The sequence below is a fragment of the Gadus morhua genome, chromosome 20, assembly GCF_902167405.1.
Source record: "Gadus morhua chromosome 20, gadMor3.0, whole genome shotgun sequence".
In the NCBI taxonomy this organism is placed as follows: domain Eukaryota; kingdom Metazoa; phylum Chordata; class Actinopteri; order Gadiformes; family Gadidae; genus Gadus; species Gadus morhua.
In genome coordinates, this window is record NC_044067.1 from 8,088,025 (window position 1) to 8,105,329 (window position 17,305).

A 17,305-nucleotide genomic window follows, 5' to 3' on the forward strand; every position below is an offset into this window, starting at 1 on the left:
CGGGATAAAACCTCAATGAACTATTCGGTGCAATCCTCTCGGGTGATGTGCAAACACATACATCAAGGCTTCTATATTGGCCAATGAATGTTCATTAATATTATAAACATTCTGGCATCAACAACCCGCACAGGACGAGGAGGAGGAGGACGAGGAGGAGGAGGAAGGATCCTCATGCGATGAAAAATGTCCCCTGCAGAGACCCATAAGTCCTGCGGCCCTCCCATGTCCTCTCGTTTGTTACGGCCACAAATCTCCCCCCTCTCCCCCCCGGCCCCTTCCCCTCCTCACCGTGCAGTGTCACACTTTGGCCTTGACGGAGCACCTCGCTCTCCCATCTCCTACGCACTCGCGCTGAATCATCTACGATCCGAGCTCCAATAACTCATAACTCCAGCCCCAGCACCCTCCACCCCTCCGCACCCTCAACATGGCTGCCAAGTGGCTGATGTTTTATATTTTTATGGCTCTTCGCAGGACTGCAGTAATGCTGACATCACCCAAGCCACTGCGTCCGTGTCAAGAAGAATAAGTAGTGCATCGCACAGGAAACTCCCAACATGTTCAGAAATAAAAGAGAGTTTGGACACGCAGTTCCCTATTTTGCCATGCTGTGTGCGGGACTTGTGTGTGTTGTGTTTCGCAATGCTTTTGTTGTGTTGAACGGGTGACCTTGCGGTCAATGAGAGGGTTTGTAATGCAGAACATAGAAAGTCGTCCGTTTCCTGATGGGGAAAATCTTGCTGGTGTTGGCGTGTTGACGTGTTTCAAGGTCTGGTTATCAGATGCATCTGTACCTTTGTTCATGTTACTCTATCTACCTGCATACTGACACACATGTTCCCATTGACTCACCTTTGATTAAAATCTCAAACTCTGTGATGAAAGAGGAGGGTTGCTGGGAGAAAAGGTAGACTGGGAGGAAAGCTTATTCCAGAACAGTGAGGTTTGAGCACTTTAGAATCACTGCCACTCTGAAGCATTGATAAAGTTGTAGTGAATAGCTATAAATGAGTTTAGTCTTTTGTGTGAGCTTATCTAAAGTGAGAACTATCTATTCCTCACTAAGCATTTTTAAATGACATGTTAAAACTGGATTGCTCAAGTCTGGAAGTTAGAAAGCAGTAGTGTGAGCTCATCTGAGGGGAGGAAAGATATAGTTCATACTTTGGATAAGCTTACACCACGTGATGACCCAATGCTTTCTAGCAACCTAAACTAATCGTGAATTGCAACGAATTGCAGCCAATTGCATTAACTGTTTACACAGCATCATAAACACATTGTGAATAGTTTGTAAATAGGGTTCATAAATAAATATGAACCCTATTTACAATAAATAATATAAATAATAGAGAATCAGCTTCTCTATTATTTATTAGTGCATTATAATAACATTCATGTAGGAACAATGCTTTAAGAATGATGAATTCACAATATGCTCCAACTTTATTTATGCCTCAAAATTGCATTTTTTCTTTAGGGCTGACTAAGTTGGATTTTCGTTGTCTCTTGACAGGGTTGAGTGAATGATTGGGAAATCTCCGGTCCAGATGCTGACAGCTGTTAGTGGCCGTAGTAGAGACACACGCAGGGTGGGAGGGTGGAGAGGAGATAGGAAGCACATGTTGTTGGACTCTCTGGAAGTGAGCTGTTTTCTCACACACACTTCTCTGGTTAAGACTGCAAAGTCAACATCCAAACCCATCTGGTGTGTTTGACCATAGTAGAAATAAAAGAAATGGTGGAGAGGTCAGCCCAAAATAACATATAAGTACTACTACGATTACTGTCCTGAGAAACGATTTTCACACATTTCACATTACTGAGCACTTCAATGGGAATGATTGATGATAATCAACCCTTCACAAAGGATTGATAGTGATCAGTCCTTCACACCAACATCTTTTCCCAGTGACCTCTGGGCCTTTCTTTCCGGGCAGGACAACTGCCCTTAAAATAGGTTCTGAATGAGCTTACTGTAGCAGAAAAAGCAGCTTTGGCCAGCACGAGTCTGCCTCCCTGAGCAGAGGGTAGCTGGAAGTCCCTAAGGGCCAGGGGGGCCCGCGGGGGCCGACAAGACATCAGTGTTAATAATCACACGTTTCCTGCGCCTTCAAGTGTGTCCCCCTTTTCGTTTCATTTACGAAATGTCCCCTTTCACTCCCTGACCTGCATGAAGAACATCTTTGTCTCACTCTAGTTGTTTTGAGACATCAAAGCCCCTCACAGTTCATCAAGAGTCCTTTAATCTTGTTCCGACTTGTTTACTGGAACGGATCTATACTGTAGAACACTTTTGAGCCATAAATCGATGTTTGTGCTGCAAGCAGCTAATTGATTTGATTAGACTCCTCAGAGAAAGCCACAAACTAGTTTTTCTGGATGTAAAAAAAAAAGGCCTGCCGACATAAATAGTTTAGTTTGTTGGAGAAATAACTTTATCCAAGAAGAAATCAATGCTAAACATAATCATTGAACCATCAACAGTACCAGATTTGAATACAACTTTATATCTAACATAAAGTAAATGATATACCACCTAAAATGAACAATTGGCTCACTTAGTGAAACCAAGGTGTTTATACAACCGCTTTTAATCAAAATCTTGGCCTCAATCCCGATCACAAACTTCCTAGTTCGTCAGCGTTCATTTAAGAGGGTATTTCAGAACAAAGACAAGACAAGACAGGAAACGACAGCAGAGATAACAGCAGAGTCTGCTGTGGCTGTGCTGCAGGTCTGGGCGGGGGTTACCATACCTGACTCTGATGACACTCATCCAGCTGTGGAAGCCCAGCCCTGCGTCCCTACCCCCGATAAGCCCCGCCCACCACCATCACCCCCACCACCACTACCACCATCTGTTCCGGGGGTAGGGGGACCCGGCAGTCTGTTACCATGGTAACGCTGCCTCGATACCCCCCGGCCCCTCCTCCTCCCCCTCCTCCTCCTCCCGCCCTCCCTTGCTGCGGGCGTGGGGGAGGAGAGAGAGGGGGAGGGGTCCTTTTGTGAGCTCCACGTGGAGTGTGTAAGGACTGTAACCTGAGCTCCAGACCACCTCAAGGGGAGGGGGGGGGGGGTAACGTGCTGGGAGCATCAGAAAAATACAATACTGAACCTTTGTTAATTAGCAAATAGATGTGATCTTTGGAATAAAGGCGAGACAAATTGATTTGTATGTGGTCAATACTGGACAATTTTTATGTGGAGACACCACCCACACGCATGCACACACACACACACTCACGCAAACACACACACACACAAACACACACACACACACACACAACAACAACAACTGCCAGAACCACGACCATCCCGTCAGCTCAGTATCTCCCATCCTCTGTCAGTCGGCTGGCCGGTCTGTCTTCATGTCTTTCTATACATGTGACCTATATCTATGTCTGTCTAACTACATATCTTTGTGTCTCTCTGTCTCGATGTCTGCTAATATATCTATGTGTCTGTCTGCCTGTCTATATATCTCTGTCTATCTGTCCAACAGTCTTCAAGTCTCCTCCAAGGTTTCCTCCCACTCCAGCTCTGCTTTTTCTCCTGTTCCCTGTCTATTAGTATCTAGTTTAGCTTATTCTGTGGTCTTTCCTTTGCTTCATTCACCAGTTCGTTTAGGGATTAATGTGATTAAAGGCATGCTGACCTGATATGTAGAGTGACAGAGACATGGACCACTACACAACACAGATGGGACAGATTAGTGTTGCTGGCATTAAAACTCACAGATAGAAAAGAAGCCTTCCAATGTGGGTTCACTCCTGTGCTACAGGACCGGGGCATGTCCTTGGCTGCCAGCCTAATAGCCCCACAGGTGCAGCCAAAGGCTTCTAGTAACCACCCCCAGCTGGATCATGACTCAAAATCGGTGATATATATCTGTGATTTTTGGTGAGTTGCAGATTTGTTGGCAGGCGGGGGTACCCCGCTAGCACATCGGGTAGAGCAGGTACTATTAAGGCTCAGTCCTGATCGCAGCGACCTTGGTGCAATTCCTGGTCCTCTGCTGCAGGTCATCCCCTCTATCTCCCATACCTTCCTAACTATCTCACTCTATCATAAATCATAAAAATGCAACAACAAAAAAAACAAACAGAAGGATATAGATTTGTTGACAGGCAGGTGGGAGCAGGGTTGCGTAAACAAAGCATTAACAAAGGAAACAAACAAGGAAGGGGGAAAGAATGGATTTCCTACTCCGAAGAAACGCATGGTCATTTTTCCGTGAATCATTTGGGAATGTCGCCAGTTGAACTTTGCACACAGTTCCCCCCCCCCCACCATGTGCACCTCATGCACACCCATGGACGTTGGCAGGGCGACCGCCGCAAGAATGCATGCTAAAGGATTATATGCTGTGCCCAAAGATGAGGAGGAGGAGGAGGAGGAAGAATTCGGTCGACTGACTCAAAGACCTGAAATACCTCTGCACTGTTTAGTGTTTACAGCTTGCAGGTGCGGGCATGCTGGGAAGACATTATAGAGACAACAGGGCTAGAGGGTCGCGGCTGCCAAGATGAACGCACTGATGAAGTCAGATTTCCAGACATTAGTAAAGACATTGATCAATACAAGTATATGGAAAGTTGGAATGCATGTATCACTTGGGAAGCACACTGAATCCATATACTTGTTTGTTGCCTGGTAAAGGTCTCTTAAATGTGTATTTCAAACCTTTGAAGATGATAATGGATATGAATATGTATGGCTACATATCTTCATTACTGTTTAATACAAAAGAGCAGAGGGTACTGGCTTGGATCTCCAACTTCAACCTTCCACCCGTAGCATGCATCCTTCAACAGGAAGCTAGCCTAACCCCTACTCCTTAGTGTGCTCTACGTATCTGAATTCACCGCAGGCCACGTTGCAGAAAAGACAGCTAAGTAACAGTTAATAGTACAATGACTTGTGTCTACGTGTGACATGATCCGCATTTCGCCCACTTCCTCGAATCTCCAACAGAACCAACCGTCTCAAAGGGACTTGTTGCACAAGCATTCCGCCACAAACCAGTTGCACCACTGCTTTGTGCGATCTGTGAACTTGTGTGTGTGTGTGTGTGTATGTACGAGCGTGTGCGGCCGAGAGGAAGGAAATCTTAATGCGGGGGTGATTCATTATGGCTCTCTTCTGTTGAATGGAATCCCTTCCTGTCCCTAGATATGCAGCCTGTCCCAGCCCTGAAACACACCAGGGCTGTCTTTAGGAGCCAAATCACACCTCTGTCCCAGATGACAGCACAGAGGTACATCCTGGGTCCCTACAGTGGTGCTTGAGTTGAGTGTTCTGCATTTTGATTCAGAGCGCAGTCCAGCAAAGGGCCGACATCTTCATAATCTGAGGATTGATGAGTCACACAAATGAACATTTATAGGAACGCCATCGACTCATCTTTAATAATAGAACCCAAAGATGTAGCAGGAGGGACAAAAGCGGACCATCGATCTCCCTGAGAGTATAAGAGGCGCACAGACCTACGGCGCCAGCTCGATGCAGAAGCATGACTTGACCATGAGGTTCAAACCCCACTCCTGGCCAGAGGTTCAACGATGACTGCATTGATGTGTGAATTGAATGCCATAGGACCTACCTTAGGACGGAGAACAGGGTTAAGAAATAAATAAATTAGGTGAGAGAGAGTGAGAGATGGAGGGAGAGAGAGAGAGAGAGAGAGAGAGAGGTGAGGGAGAGAAGTGATGGAGGGAGGGAGGGAGGGAGGGAGGGAGGGAGGGAGGGAGGGAGAGAGAGAGAGAGAGAGAGAGAGAGAGAGAGAGAGAGAGAGAGAGACATCTGGTCTTTCACCTCTGGAAATAATAACAGTGTCAACCAGAGGGAGGAGAGGAGCTCTCTACCATATGGCACTTTGTTGACTCATCAAAAAAAAAAAAAAAAACTGACACACAGTCCTCCATTCACACAGATACAGTCATCCAGACAAAAACACATCTTAAAGTAATCCAGACGAACACATCATACAGTCTTACACACACATCACATTCCTCCAAACAAACATAGAGTTTAACACACACACACACACCAAGTCACAGTCTCAAACACACAAACACACACACACACACACGCACACACACACACACACACACACACACAAACACACACACACACACACACACACACACACACACACACACACACACACACACACACACACACACACACACACACACACACACACACACAGGCGGGAAACTAGTGCTACTCTTCACGATTGAGAATACATGTCTACTCAAGATTAAATTCAGACACAAGTCCTTTTTATTTAAGGCAGATGGACAGTGGACATTGGGGAACCCAGTTTCTTTCTGTGGGGAGTCAAACATCATCGCCCATATTGCGCAGCCCACAAAGTAAAAGGGAATAGTAAAGGCTGTATCCAACAGAAGTCGAATAACATTTTTCTAACATCTTTCATGAGGCGTCTGCATAATAGTGGAGGCTGGGCGGGACATAGCGTTGCAAAGAGTGTGTGTGTTGGGGGGGGGATTGTCCTGGGGGCTAGCAGAGCTTCGCCTGGATATTTGAATCTTTTAAAAATCAAAGCTGTCAATCACCATGCTATGATTTATAGTTGACAATACTCAACTGTTTGTTGGAAAACCGGGGCAGGAATCTGGGATTATTATGTAACACAGCCGTATACCTGATGCAGGCACAAATAAATGTTTGGGCACAAATATAGGAAAAATACCTTAGGGGATTGTAATTTTATATTTACCCAATTCATATATTATGGTATTATAGAAATTCCAAAATAGGCAGCGCCGTTTGGAAGGGTCAAGTGCAAACTGTTGTTGGCATTCAAACATCATGGTGAGCGATCTTGTTCTCTAAAGAACGACAACACAGGCTGTCAATCAAGGCTGTAATGGATGACATATAAAGAATAGGATAGTGTAGCTGGCTAGTGTTTGACTCCCAGACGAAACAAAAGGTAGCGGGGTTCGATCCCCATCGTCCACACCCTACCGGCAGCATAAAGCAAGATGCCCTCGCCCCTACCTTCTCCTTTTATTCCTTTTATCTGAAATCACAAGCGTCTCCTCAAATGACAAGTAATGCTCAGTAGACACAATGACGAGAACAGTATTAGAAGTTCTGTTGTCCTGCTTCTGGGTCATGGTGATGGGCTGAAGGAGGGTGGGGGCGGTTGGAGGTGGCGCTCAATGTGTGTGAGACACGGAATGTGAATAACTGGTACACCCCTGAATGGGACCATACTTGGGGTTTGGGGGGGGGGGGTTGTGCAGCCCGCCATCACCCTCCTCCCTCCCTGACCCCTCACCGTAAGATGGAGGGGGGGGGGGGGGGGGTTGTGCAGCCCGCCATCACCCTCCTCCCTCCCTGACCCCTCACCGTAAGATGGAGGGGGGGGGGGGGTAATGGTCATTGTGCATTCCTCACTTCCAGACCTCATGCTTTGCAGCAGAAGCCGATATTTTACAATAACTGTTGGGCTGGTGCCAGGGGGAGGCATTCTCTGAGAGCCCTGGTCAGAGAGCAGCAGAATGTACTAGAATAGAATGTATTTATGAACAACAGCAAGGTTCTGCGGCCTGGAAGTTTGTCCTTTGTCTCAGTGGCCCAACAAACAGTAATAGGAATAATAGTTTTGAGGGATATAAATGATATTTAGATTAACCCAAACTACGTTGGTATGTAGTTTGGCCTCCTATTATTTGTGTTAGACCTTATACTGTACAATAAAGGTTAAAGTTCCCTGAGGAAGAAGCTGCATAGGCCAGCACAGGAGTTATTAAAGGGGGGGTATTTACATGAACCCTGCTGAGATTTCAACTCCCACCTTTGATTAAGTGTGGTGGTGCTTAATGTCTCGCTGCACATGCTAACGGTAAGACATTTCCCATGTAAAGACAAATAGACCATTAAATTGATTCTGGGACCTTGCTGTTAAGGAGGGCAACTGTTCTACTATTGAGTGTGGCCATTCATCACGGCCACACCGGACTGTCTTTCTAGTTCACGGGAGAGAAAAGGGGGTCGGGGAGTAAATCACGCACTTAACAAGACAGCCTCATGTCCTCCTTATGTATTTAAATTGACCTGGTCTGAGTTTGATTTTGAGTCGCAACTCGACCAGACTAGTCGTTGACACAACTATCATACGAACAGCAGATGATGGAAAGTAGTATAGACCTACTTTAGATGAAATACAATCATTTAGAAGTAAGTCATATATTGAGACACTTATTGGAATAATCATACATATATATATATATATAAATAAAAACAAATACATGCAAATATTATATAGGTATAAATAATATAAATATACATTTCTGATTCATGTGTTTTAATTCAATAGGCCTACAACCTAGCTAAACTAATATTGCTGTAAACGTTATGTTGCTTATATTGGGTAACTTCTTGTTGTTTTCAGATGGGATTATATATATGGCTGACTTTCTACAGGACGCTACAGCAGGCCTTTTGGTCCCACCACTGTAAGCGAGATAAGAGTGACAGAGGAAAGGCAGACACTTTTGCCCACACCGCTGATGCCAAATAAAGTGTGAGCAACAGCAAATCCAAGTCAGATAACCCCAGCTTCCGAACTCCTTCCCTCTGCAGGAAGACACGAGATATAAAACTGCCCCTTTAACTGGCAACTGTTGTTTTCCACATAACGACATTGAAATTGGACTGCCAATATGATGATGCGATCTGTTAAAGTATAATTATGAGGACTCTATTGATCAAACCTACTAAAACAACCAAATGCGTGTAAAAAAATAGTGTCGCTTAGGCTTTCTCGAAATTGACCGTTTATTTTTATTATTCTTCCTCTCACGTTTTTTTTTTTTTTTTTAATCGAAGAGGTTTAAATGCCCTTCATCCAGTCAACACGTCATTCTCATTCATTTCCCGCTGGAGCCAAACTATTATCACACTATGGCTATGATAACTATTAATGTTCTGGGACCGGGTTCACTTACGACAAACTCTACTGTGTAAAAGGAAAATAAATCCTTGAAATCCGGTGAACTGAGCAGGATTGCATCAGGAATGTTTTGGCTTTTCGTTTTCCCCCCTCCTTTGCGCAGATAGGGGGTGGGGATCCCGAGCAAAACGGGGAGGAGGAGAAAAGGGGGGAACAGACCGGTGGGGAGCCTACTCTTTGTCTCACCCGCAGTACACACGGAGACTCCCAGCCGATCGCACACACGCAGGACGCGCTAACCGCATGGCGCAGACAACACTGGAGATATAAAGCTATAATAAATCCTAGGAAAACTTCAGGGCTGGAAAAGGGAGACCCTCTAAACAGCTGGGGTGGACGGAGAATCCACGTTATTTTTTTAAGGTAAGTCTCCTTACTAGCAGACAAAGCCTGCTAGACGCCGACCAGCATCCAGCAGGAGACGGCGCTAGCCTGTGCTAACTTCACCGGGATGAGTTGATATGTAAACTATCCGCTATTGGTGCACTGTGCATCTGTGCTAAAAAAAAAGCCATTTATGTTACCGGGTTTGAGTCGAATGATTAAGTGTTTTAAACCACGTACGCATGATGGGTGAAGCCCGGGATAGGGCAGTGTTTGCGCGCACCGGAGAGATTGCTGTGCTAATCCTTGCTCGTTTTATCGTTAAACCAACGATTTTCCAAGCCTCATTAGATCATAAAAAGGCTAAATATGTACGTCGTTGACCGTGTCTAGACTATCTAGGATTTTCAATACGAATGCGTGCAGTGCTTGTTAAATAGTGTCGGTTCCCCCACTATGTCCCGCTGCAGCAGTTTCGTCTATAGACGTGGACACTGGACACGCACCCGTGTGCCCGGGGAAGCTGCGTATAGTTGTACCTACTTGAATTGATGTTTTTACATAGAAAAACGCCGACCAAGTTTCGTTTGAATCGTTATTTAATCATTATTGAAACGTTACGATCCACGGGGAGCCGACTGTTTGTTGCACTTCCCTCGGTGGCTTCATCAGGACAACAGTTGGAAGCGTGTGCGTGGAGGAGCGCGCATCCCCCAATCAGCGACCCTGCTTGTTGTCCCGCCGCCCCGCTAATTGGATACCATCGGTGTGTGTTTGGGAATGTTGGGCTTGGATTTGGGCTTGGTGTTCCCCTACAACGGGAATTGTAACACCAAACCCTATGCCAAGGGACTATTTCAAAGGACGTCGTATGTCGCCTATATTGGCCGTTGACGGGGTTTTACGCGCCACCATTCTGTTTGTTCTTAAAATAATCACAAGTGTAAAGAACGGTGGAGGCAAGCGTCGGGACCATGGAGTTATAAGGCTAACTCCTGGTGTGGGTCGAGACTGCTACCCCGTCCATGGGCCTCACGTATAGTCTATAGATGAAGGATAAGTACTCTCCCAGATGTGGAGGTGCGGGTGTTGGGGGAGGGACACGCAATGTTGGGGTTTTTCGTGACTGCTGAAACTGGATGCCAACCTTTCATCTTGTTTTGCTGTGCTTCACTGGCTTCTTGGAAACACTCGGGGGTGCCTTCAAAATATGATAGAACCGCAATCTGAATATTTTTTGTCAAGACGTGGCGCTAGTTTCCATTTTAAACAACTAATTTGACTGTATTGAGTGCAACTAATAAGCTTTGCGTCTTACGTTAAAGTCAGTTTGCACACGTATATAACAATTTGTAACCTCTTAACACTGGGTGAAATGTCACTTTTGGCTGCATTCTTGCTTGAAGCAATCTTTGGCAATTAACCTACATTATGAAGACCTGGTTCGCACTTTCTGTCTAGAGAACGCTTGGTCGGATGTTAATCTCAACGATTTAAACGGCTCCGTACATACTTTGAAGTTGTTATGTTAAAGGAACGCTTCCCAGAAGGCTGTCTTAAAGCCGTCTACGATGGGGCAGGCAACTCTCTGCAATCAGACATTGGGGTTCAGTGTTGTGACAGATTCCGGAGCACTGATATAAAAGGACCCCGTTTCAGCTTCCCCTGGGCTTGTATAGGCCTAGCACATGGCTGATAAAGGTCAACCCTACTCAGTGAATTAGGCGATGAATGCATGGGAATCTGTCTTTTTCCTTTTTACCTGCTCCTTCACCAACCCACACCATTATGCACAAAAACGCAGTCTCCTTCGTGCATTTTAATGAAGCTGTGCATTATAACACGAGGGTGCCTCATGTTTTTGGTCCAAAGCCATGCTGGCCCCCTTCTCTCCTGCATTCACTATCCCCATTAATCACAGTCTGCACAGCTTAGCCTCCATGTGGGTGCTGAGTATCCACCTCGGTAATTAGGAAAGTGATTTTCAATGTGGCGGCAATCAAATCGCTGTGAGTGCATTAAAGCTAATTGCTGCGGTTCTCTGATGGGTGATGTGGTTTCTATAGGCGGTATAGAAATGCTCTGCTTTGTCCCCCCGTTGTCTTCAAGAGGGCCCTCCGTCGATTCCTGTATTATGCTTGTTCTCTATCTTGGTGAATCACATCACGTTTTATAGTAGCCCTGTGTAGCCTATAGGCCCCTTTGGCCTATAGTGTACCCCCTATATAGGGTAGGGGGTTGGGGTGCTCTAACTTTGTAGATGCAAATAAAAGCGTAATAGTAGAGCGATTGGGTGAAACCTTGTCTCTTTATGACGTCTTATTTTATGTGACATGTGTTGTGTGTTATTCTTGAGTTATGTGTAGATATGTTTGTCTGGTGTGGTGAGTGCAGGAGGCCTAGATGTGTGGTTGAAGGGTGCAGAGTTTGGAAGAGGATTTTCCATGCTAACTGACCAAATTTTTGGGGGCCCCCCTTCAAAAGACAACCGTACCGCAATCTGAAGAGATTTTTGGAATGAGACCTGTTTATATTCAACTTAAATCATTTGACTCAACATTATGGGTTTGGCCTGAAGGCTACCAAGCCATGGCAGAGCCCATGCTTTATGCTTTTTTTTTTTTTTCACTTTTCTAAGTTTATAAAGTCTTTGAAATCAGCCATCTGACTTTTATTATAAAATTGTCTGATTTGAGGAATTGTGAGAATGTGAGGTTTATACTCGGACCCGTGTATCTCTGCACAAGGTCACTGGTGTCGCACACTGCTTAAACCCTCCACACGTTGGGCTCATTTACAATGAGTTAAAATATAAACTATTCCCACCATTTGTGGGAAAAGATGACATTTAGTAAGTTGGGTGTTGGCATTGGTTGCAGAATCCTTTTTTTCCCCTCGGGGGTTAGACGCAACATCTGGTTCTTGCAGGAACACTGGTTTATTTACTTCAACACCACACTCACGATGACCGTGCATTACTTAACAGCGTGACTACCCCTCTGCGTGTTGAAGCAGGATCTGGTTGAATATTGTCTGACAAATTCTTGTGCGCTTGCCAGCTTGTACTATTCCTGAAGAACTACACTCAACATGATTGACGCCTGAAACGTCCCGCTATGGCGAATGAGCCAATGTCGCCACCTAGTGGACAAGAGTGCACATTAGAACACGGGAGATTTGAAGAGGCCCGTTTTCCTTGTGAACACACATTTGATGAAGTGTTTTATCAAATGTCTAGTGTAACGTGGTCATTCTGGATACGGAAATGTGTGTATCTCTGATAAAGATGATTACTTTTGGGATTTACGCCTCTTTGCAAGATAAACATTGTGGTGTCTGTAGTGGCTTCTGTATTTCGAAATTACATAATACAGATTGTTTTTGCACTTGTTTTTGCTTTATATTTGTATTGTATTGAATTTAGTTTCGTAAACTGAGTGTTTAAAGTGTACCATAGTATAGCTAGCTTGTGTTAATACACTCAGTTTACTAGATAAATGCGATTAAACAACTAAATACAATACAAATATAAAAACGCTAATAAATGTAATTTGTAAAATAAGTGTTATATGTTTAATGTTATTTCGTCTCGTGGCGCTCAATGAATGAGGGCGAAGGTTCATGAACCTTCCAACGTCATCGTTTGACGCGATCGTCCATTGCCAGGCAACGTTCGACTATGCTTGAATAATTTTGTCAATATGTCACTCATGTCTCTCTCTCCCTCCCGATTGGCTGCAGCTCCTGAGAGGCCCCTCCCCCGCGGCCCGGCGGCACCATGAGCTGGAGTTTCCTGACGCGTCTGCTCGACGAGATCTCCAACCACTCGACGTTCGTCGGCAAGATCTGGCTCACGCTGCTGATCGTGTTCCGCATCGTGCTGACGGCGGTGGGCGGCGAGTCCATCTACTACGACGAGCAGAGCAAGTTTGTGTGCAACACGCAGCAGCCCGGCTGCGAGAACGTCTGCTATGACGCCTTCGCGCCCCTCTCCCACATTCGCTTCTGGGTGTTCCAGGTGATCATGATCACCACGCCCACCATCCTGTACCTGGGTTTCGCCATGCACAAGATCGCCCGCATGGACGACTCGGAGTACCAGCCGCGGCCGCGCAAGCGCATGCCGGTGGTGAGCCGGGGCGCCAACCGCGACTACGAGGAGGCGGAGGACAACGGCGAGGAGGACCCCATGATCCTGGAGGAGATCGAGCTGGAGAAGGACGCCGGCGGCGACAAGGCACCGGAGAAGCCGTGCCGCAAGCACGACGGGCGCCGGCGCATCAAGCGCGACGGGCTCATGAAGGTGTACGTCTTCCAGCTGATGGCGCGCGCCACCTTCGAGGCGGCCTTCCTGTTCGGCCAGTACGTCCTGTACGGCCTGGAGGTGGCGCCGTCGTACGTGTGCACGCGCTCGCCCTGCCCGCACACGGTGGACTGCTTCGTGTCGCGGCCCACCGAGAAGACCATCTTCCTGCTGATCATGTACGGCGTCAGCGCCCTGTGCCTGCTCTTCACAGCGCTGGAGATCCTGCACCTGGGCTTTAGCGGCATGCGCGACTGCCTGTGCGGCGCCCGCTCGCCGCCGGCCACCCCGCGCCACGCGGCCCTCGCCGCCGAGAGGGCCGCGGCCATGTGTCGCCAGCCCTCGGCCCCGCCCCCCGGCTACCACTCGATGCTGAAGAAGGTCCCCGTGGGGAAGATCGTGTTCCGGGACAACCTGGCGGACTCGGGCCGAGAGTCGTTCGGCGACGAGGCGTCGTCCCGGGAGCTGGAGCGGCTGCGGCGGCACCTGAAGCTGGCCCAGCAGCACCTGGACCTGGCCTACCAGCACGAGGAGTGCAGCCCGCCGCGGAGCAGCAGCCCCGAGTCCAACGGCACGGCGGTGGAGCAGAACCGCCTCAACTTCGCCCAGGAGAAGGAGGGCGGCGCCTGCGAGAAAGGTGAGCGAAACCTTTAGGATTTATTTTGTATTTATAAGACACTGCTTTTTCTCGTTGGTTATTGGTCTCGTTGGTTGTTTCTTAGGGCGTGAGTTAAGAAGACTAATGGCGCCTTGACTCATGACCACCTGAGTCAAGCTACTGTAAAAGCACTCACACATAGTAGATAGAGGCATTGAAAAGAGATTAAAGAAAGAGAACTTGCTACTTTCTTCTCACAGCCGGCGGTGCTCTGATTTCATTGTGCTGCTCCCATACTTGTATGATTGTGCAGGCCACTCATACATCTTTGAATCTCGCCAGGACTCTTTTCACGGTTCAGCTCACCTGCTGTGCCCTAGGCCTAAAAACCCTGTCAATTTATGTGCGACCCAAATTATTTTATGAGCTTTATAAAAAAAGAAAAAAAAAAAAACTTTTTTTTTTGATGCAAACTATAATTACGTTTTGGTACAGCACCTCTCCATTCTGTACAAGGATGAGCGAATTTTCTCGTTTTTAAATGAAAACAACCTACCTATCATTCGCTGCCACTGGAAAAAATAAAATAAAAAAATTAAAATAAATTCCCTACCTACCCATGACCTCAACTGACAACCAACAGGAACCAAACTTTTTTTTTTTTTTAGGCCCTAGGAATAAGAACCATAATCGCCCAAATCGAAATAGCCCGTTTTGTGTTCTTTCCCGATTCCTCGTGTGTCACTCTACTGCACTCATGGCTAACTCCTCCATGCTTTAGTCTGTTCTTTCTCTACGGCTCAACACAGCCATTGCACACACTGAAATGAATAATAATTACTACAAATAAATATTACTACATAGAAAGAATGGATTGCACCATGATTTGCCTTTCTAATGTTTAAATGATGGTTCTCTCACTCTCTTCTCCAGGTTTGCGGGCTTAGATCTCCCATCTCCTCCTGGGCCTGTTGGTCCTGGATACGCACCAGGGAATACGATGGAAACACGAGGGAAAACTGTCTGGAGAAGTTGGGCTTAGGAATCCGGACGCACTCGCAAGGCGACATGGAAAGTCTTGTGCTGTCCCACGACCCCCCCCCCCATATACCCCCCGCCCTCCCCGTATCCACGGGCGTCCCCGGGTAGTCGGTGGGGACCCCCAGCCCAACCGGCGATGCTCCCCAACGCACAGACACGGCACCAGGAACCTCCTACGCCCAAGGGAGGACTCGGGGCGCACCATCAACATCTCAGGCTTGCCTTATTCCCCCCACACTGATGTTTACACCTCACCTCTTTCCCTTTTTTTTCCTTCTCAAAATGAAACCAGTTTGACTGAAGGGCGTCGATAATGGGTCCGCCAGGTGAGGTGCAGCTTGTGAAACAATAAAACTGGAAGTCTTGTTGACGAGATGCCAGCTTGAACCGGTACTGGAAGTTCTTAGTTTTTCTTTTTCTTTTTTAGACCTAAACGAAAGAGAAATCCATGCAAAGCTTTCCTTTTTTGTTGTTGTTTCTCTAGTGCTTTGTAGTTTGGCCTATATATATTTACTAGTAGTGACTGAGGAAAGACATGCTTTTATTTTATACCATCTTTTTAATGTTTTTGTACGGTACTTTAATTTTGGCACTACACCAGTGTTTTGAAGTTTATCTTGTAAACTGGAAGGTGATTGTGGTGCCTTTGTCCAAAGTAACAAAAAATACCTGGGTAATGCTTGAAATGCGTGTAAAAAAAAAAAAAGAAAGTGTCTGTTTTGTACTGTTTAAAAAAAACGAGCCTTCTTTGATACTTTTTGAAGCTATTTTTCTATGTTTTTGTATTCTGACATCTTTCCTGAAGCAACTGTTGCGGATTGTGCTATTGCTTTGAGAACGCTGCTCTTCTTCGATTCGACGTCTTAAATCTTTCCAAGAAGCGATCAAAGCTGTTTCCGGAAAATTATAACATAACGGTTCAGTGCAAATATCTCGCCTTGAGGTGACTAAATTGTCTTTTCTTGAGTTCTTTCTACTCTATGTTAGGCCAGTGTTTATGAACTAAAGTTTGTAGTTCATGATAGCATTACATTTCAACAGAAGTCTTTGCCGGTTGGCCACATTAAAGACCTGCACACTGCAAGACATCCATGTTCTTTTAAGTTATTTAGATTTGGGTGATGGGGCAGAGCAAGGCCCCATGTCAGACGGTTGAGTGACGTGTCCGTTGAGTGTATTCTCCGAACACGGAAGCTGGGGGTTTTGGTTAGAAAGATAAAACTTCCGTTCAGTTCCATGAGAGGCCAAATGCCGCCAAATGCCTTTGTTGGCGACCAAAGCTGCCACCGTTTTTTGTATTCTGAATCATCTCGTTAATTTTTTCAAACTTGCTTTTTTGGTACCCTTTTTTATACCCGTTTGTATTGATAGTATTTTACTGGTTAGTTTTTAAAATAAACTTTTTACACCAAAACTTCTTGTGTCTTCAATGTTGTTTTTTGCTCTACATGTTGGGATAGAGCTCGCAGTACATCAACTTGAAGGGGTCGTCTTTTCAGCGGTTCTGGTGCTGTGGAAACCTGCACCTGCATTTCTGTCGACTACATTTAAAATATACTTTTTTAATATGTATTGATTTTCTAGAGTTTCGAGGGCCAGCTATCTAACGATCCCCTAGATTGTTATGGTTTACAGTCACAGGCAAAGTTACATGAGACCTCGGTATGCTACAATTGACGGGCACCCTGCAGTCTCTTGGCGGCCCTGGCTTCAGGTGAAATTAGAGGAGCAGCTGGTCCATGGTCAGATCTCCTGTCTCCCACAAGATAGCCCCCATCCTGATGCAGAACGAACCCCCTCCCCCCAATGGCTGTTCTGCATTAAAGCTCCACTGCAGCCAGCTCTTGACAGTTTGGGAGCCAGACCTTTGTCCAGGCCAATATGTAGATACTAGCCATACCTAAAGCAAACCAGCCATACATGTAGATACTAGCCATACCTGCAGCATACAAGCCATATGTGTAGATTCTAGCTATAACTGCAGCATACTAGCCCTATGTGCACATCACTCAACTGCTATCCCTAATAATCAAAGCATAAAATG

General features: G+C 46.1%; 1 protein-coding gene across 1 annotated transcript; it reads left to right on the top strand.

Annotated features, from left to right (window-relative positions):
• Nucleotides 1-8,674: 8,674 nt before the first annotated feature.
• On the top strand, nt 8,675-16,675 carry gjc4b (gap junction protein gamma 4b). The gene is made up of 3 exons (XM_030343838.1): nt 8,675-9,358; nt 13,061-14,259; nt 15,154-16,675. Exons 2-3 carry the CDS (start codon nt 13,098-13,100, stop codon nt 15,165-15,167), a joined length of 1,176 nt encoding a protein of 391 aa, XP_030199698.1. The 5' UTR covers nt 8,675-9,358; nt 13,061-13,097; the 3' UTR covers nt 15,168-16,675.
• Nucleotides 16,676-17,305: the final 630 nt, after the last annotated feature.

Excerpts from the sequence above, each read along its gene's own strand:
- gjc4b (XM_030343838.1), top strand. The coding sequence starts at position 13,098 with ATGAGCTGGAGTTTCCTGACGCGTCTGCTCGACGAGATCTCCAACCAC.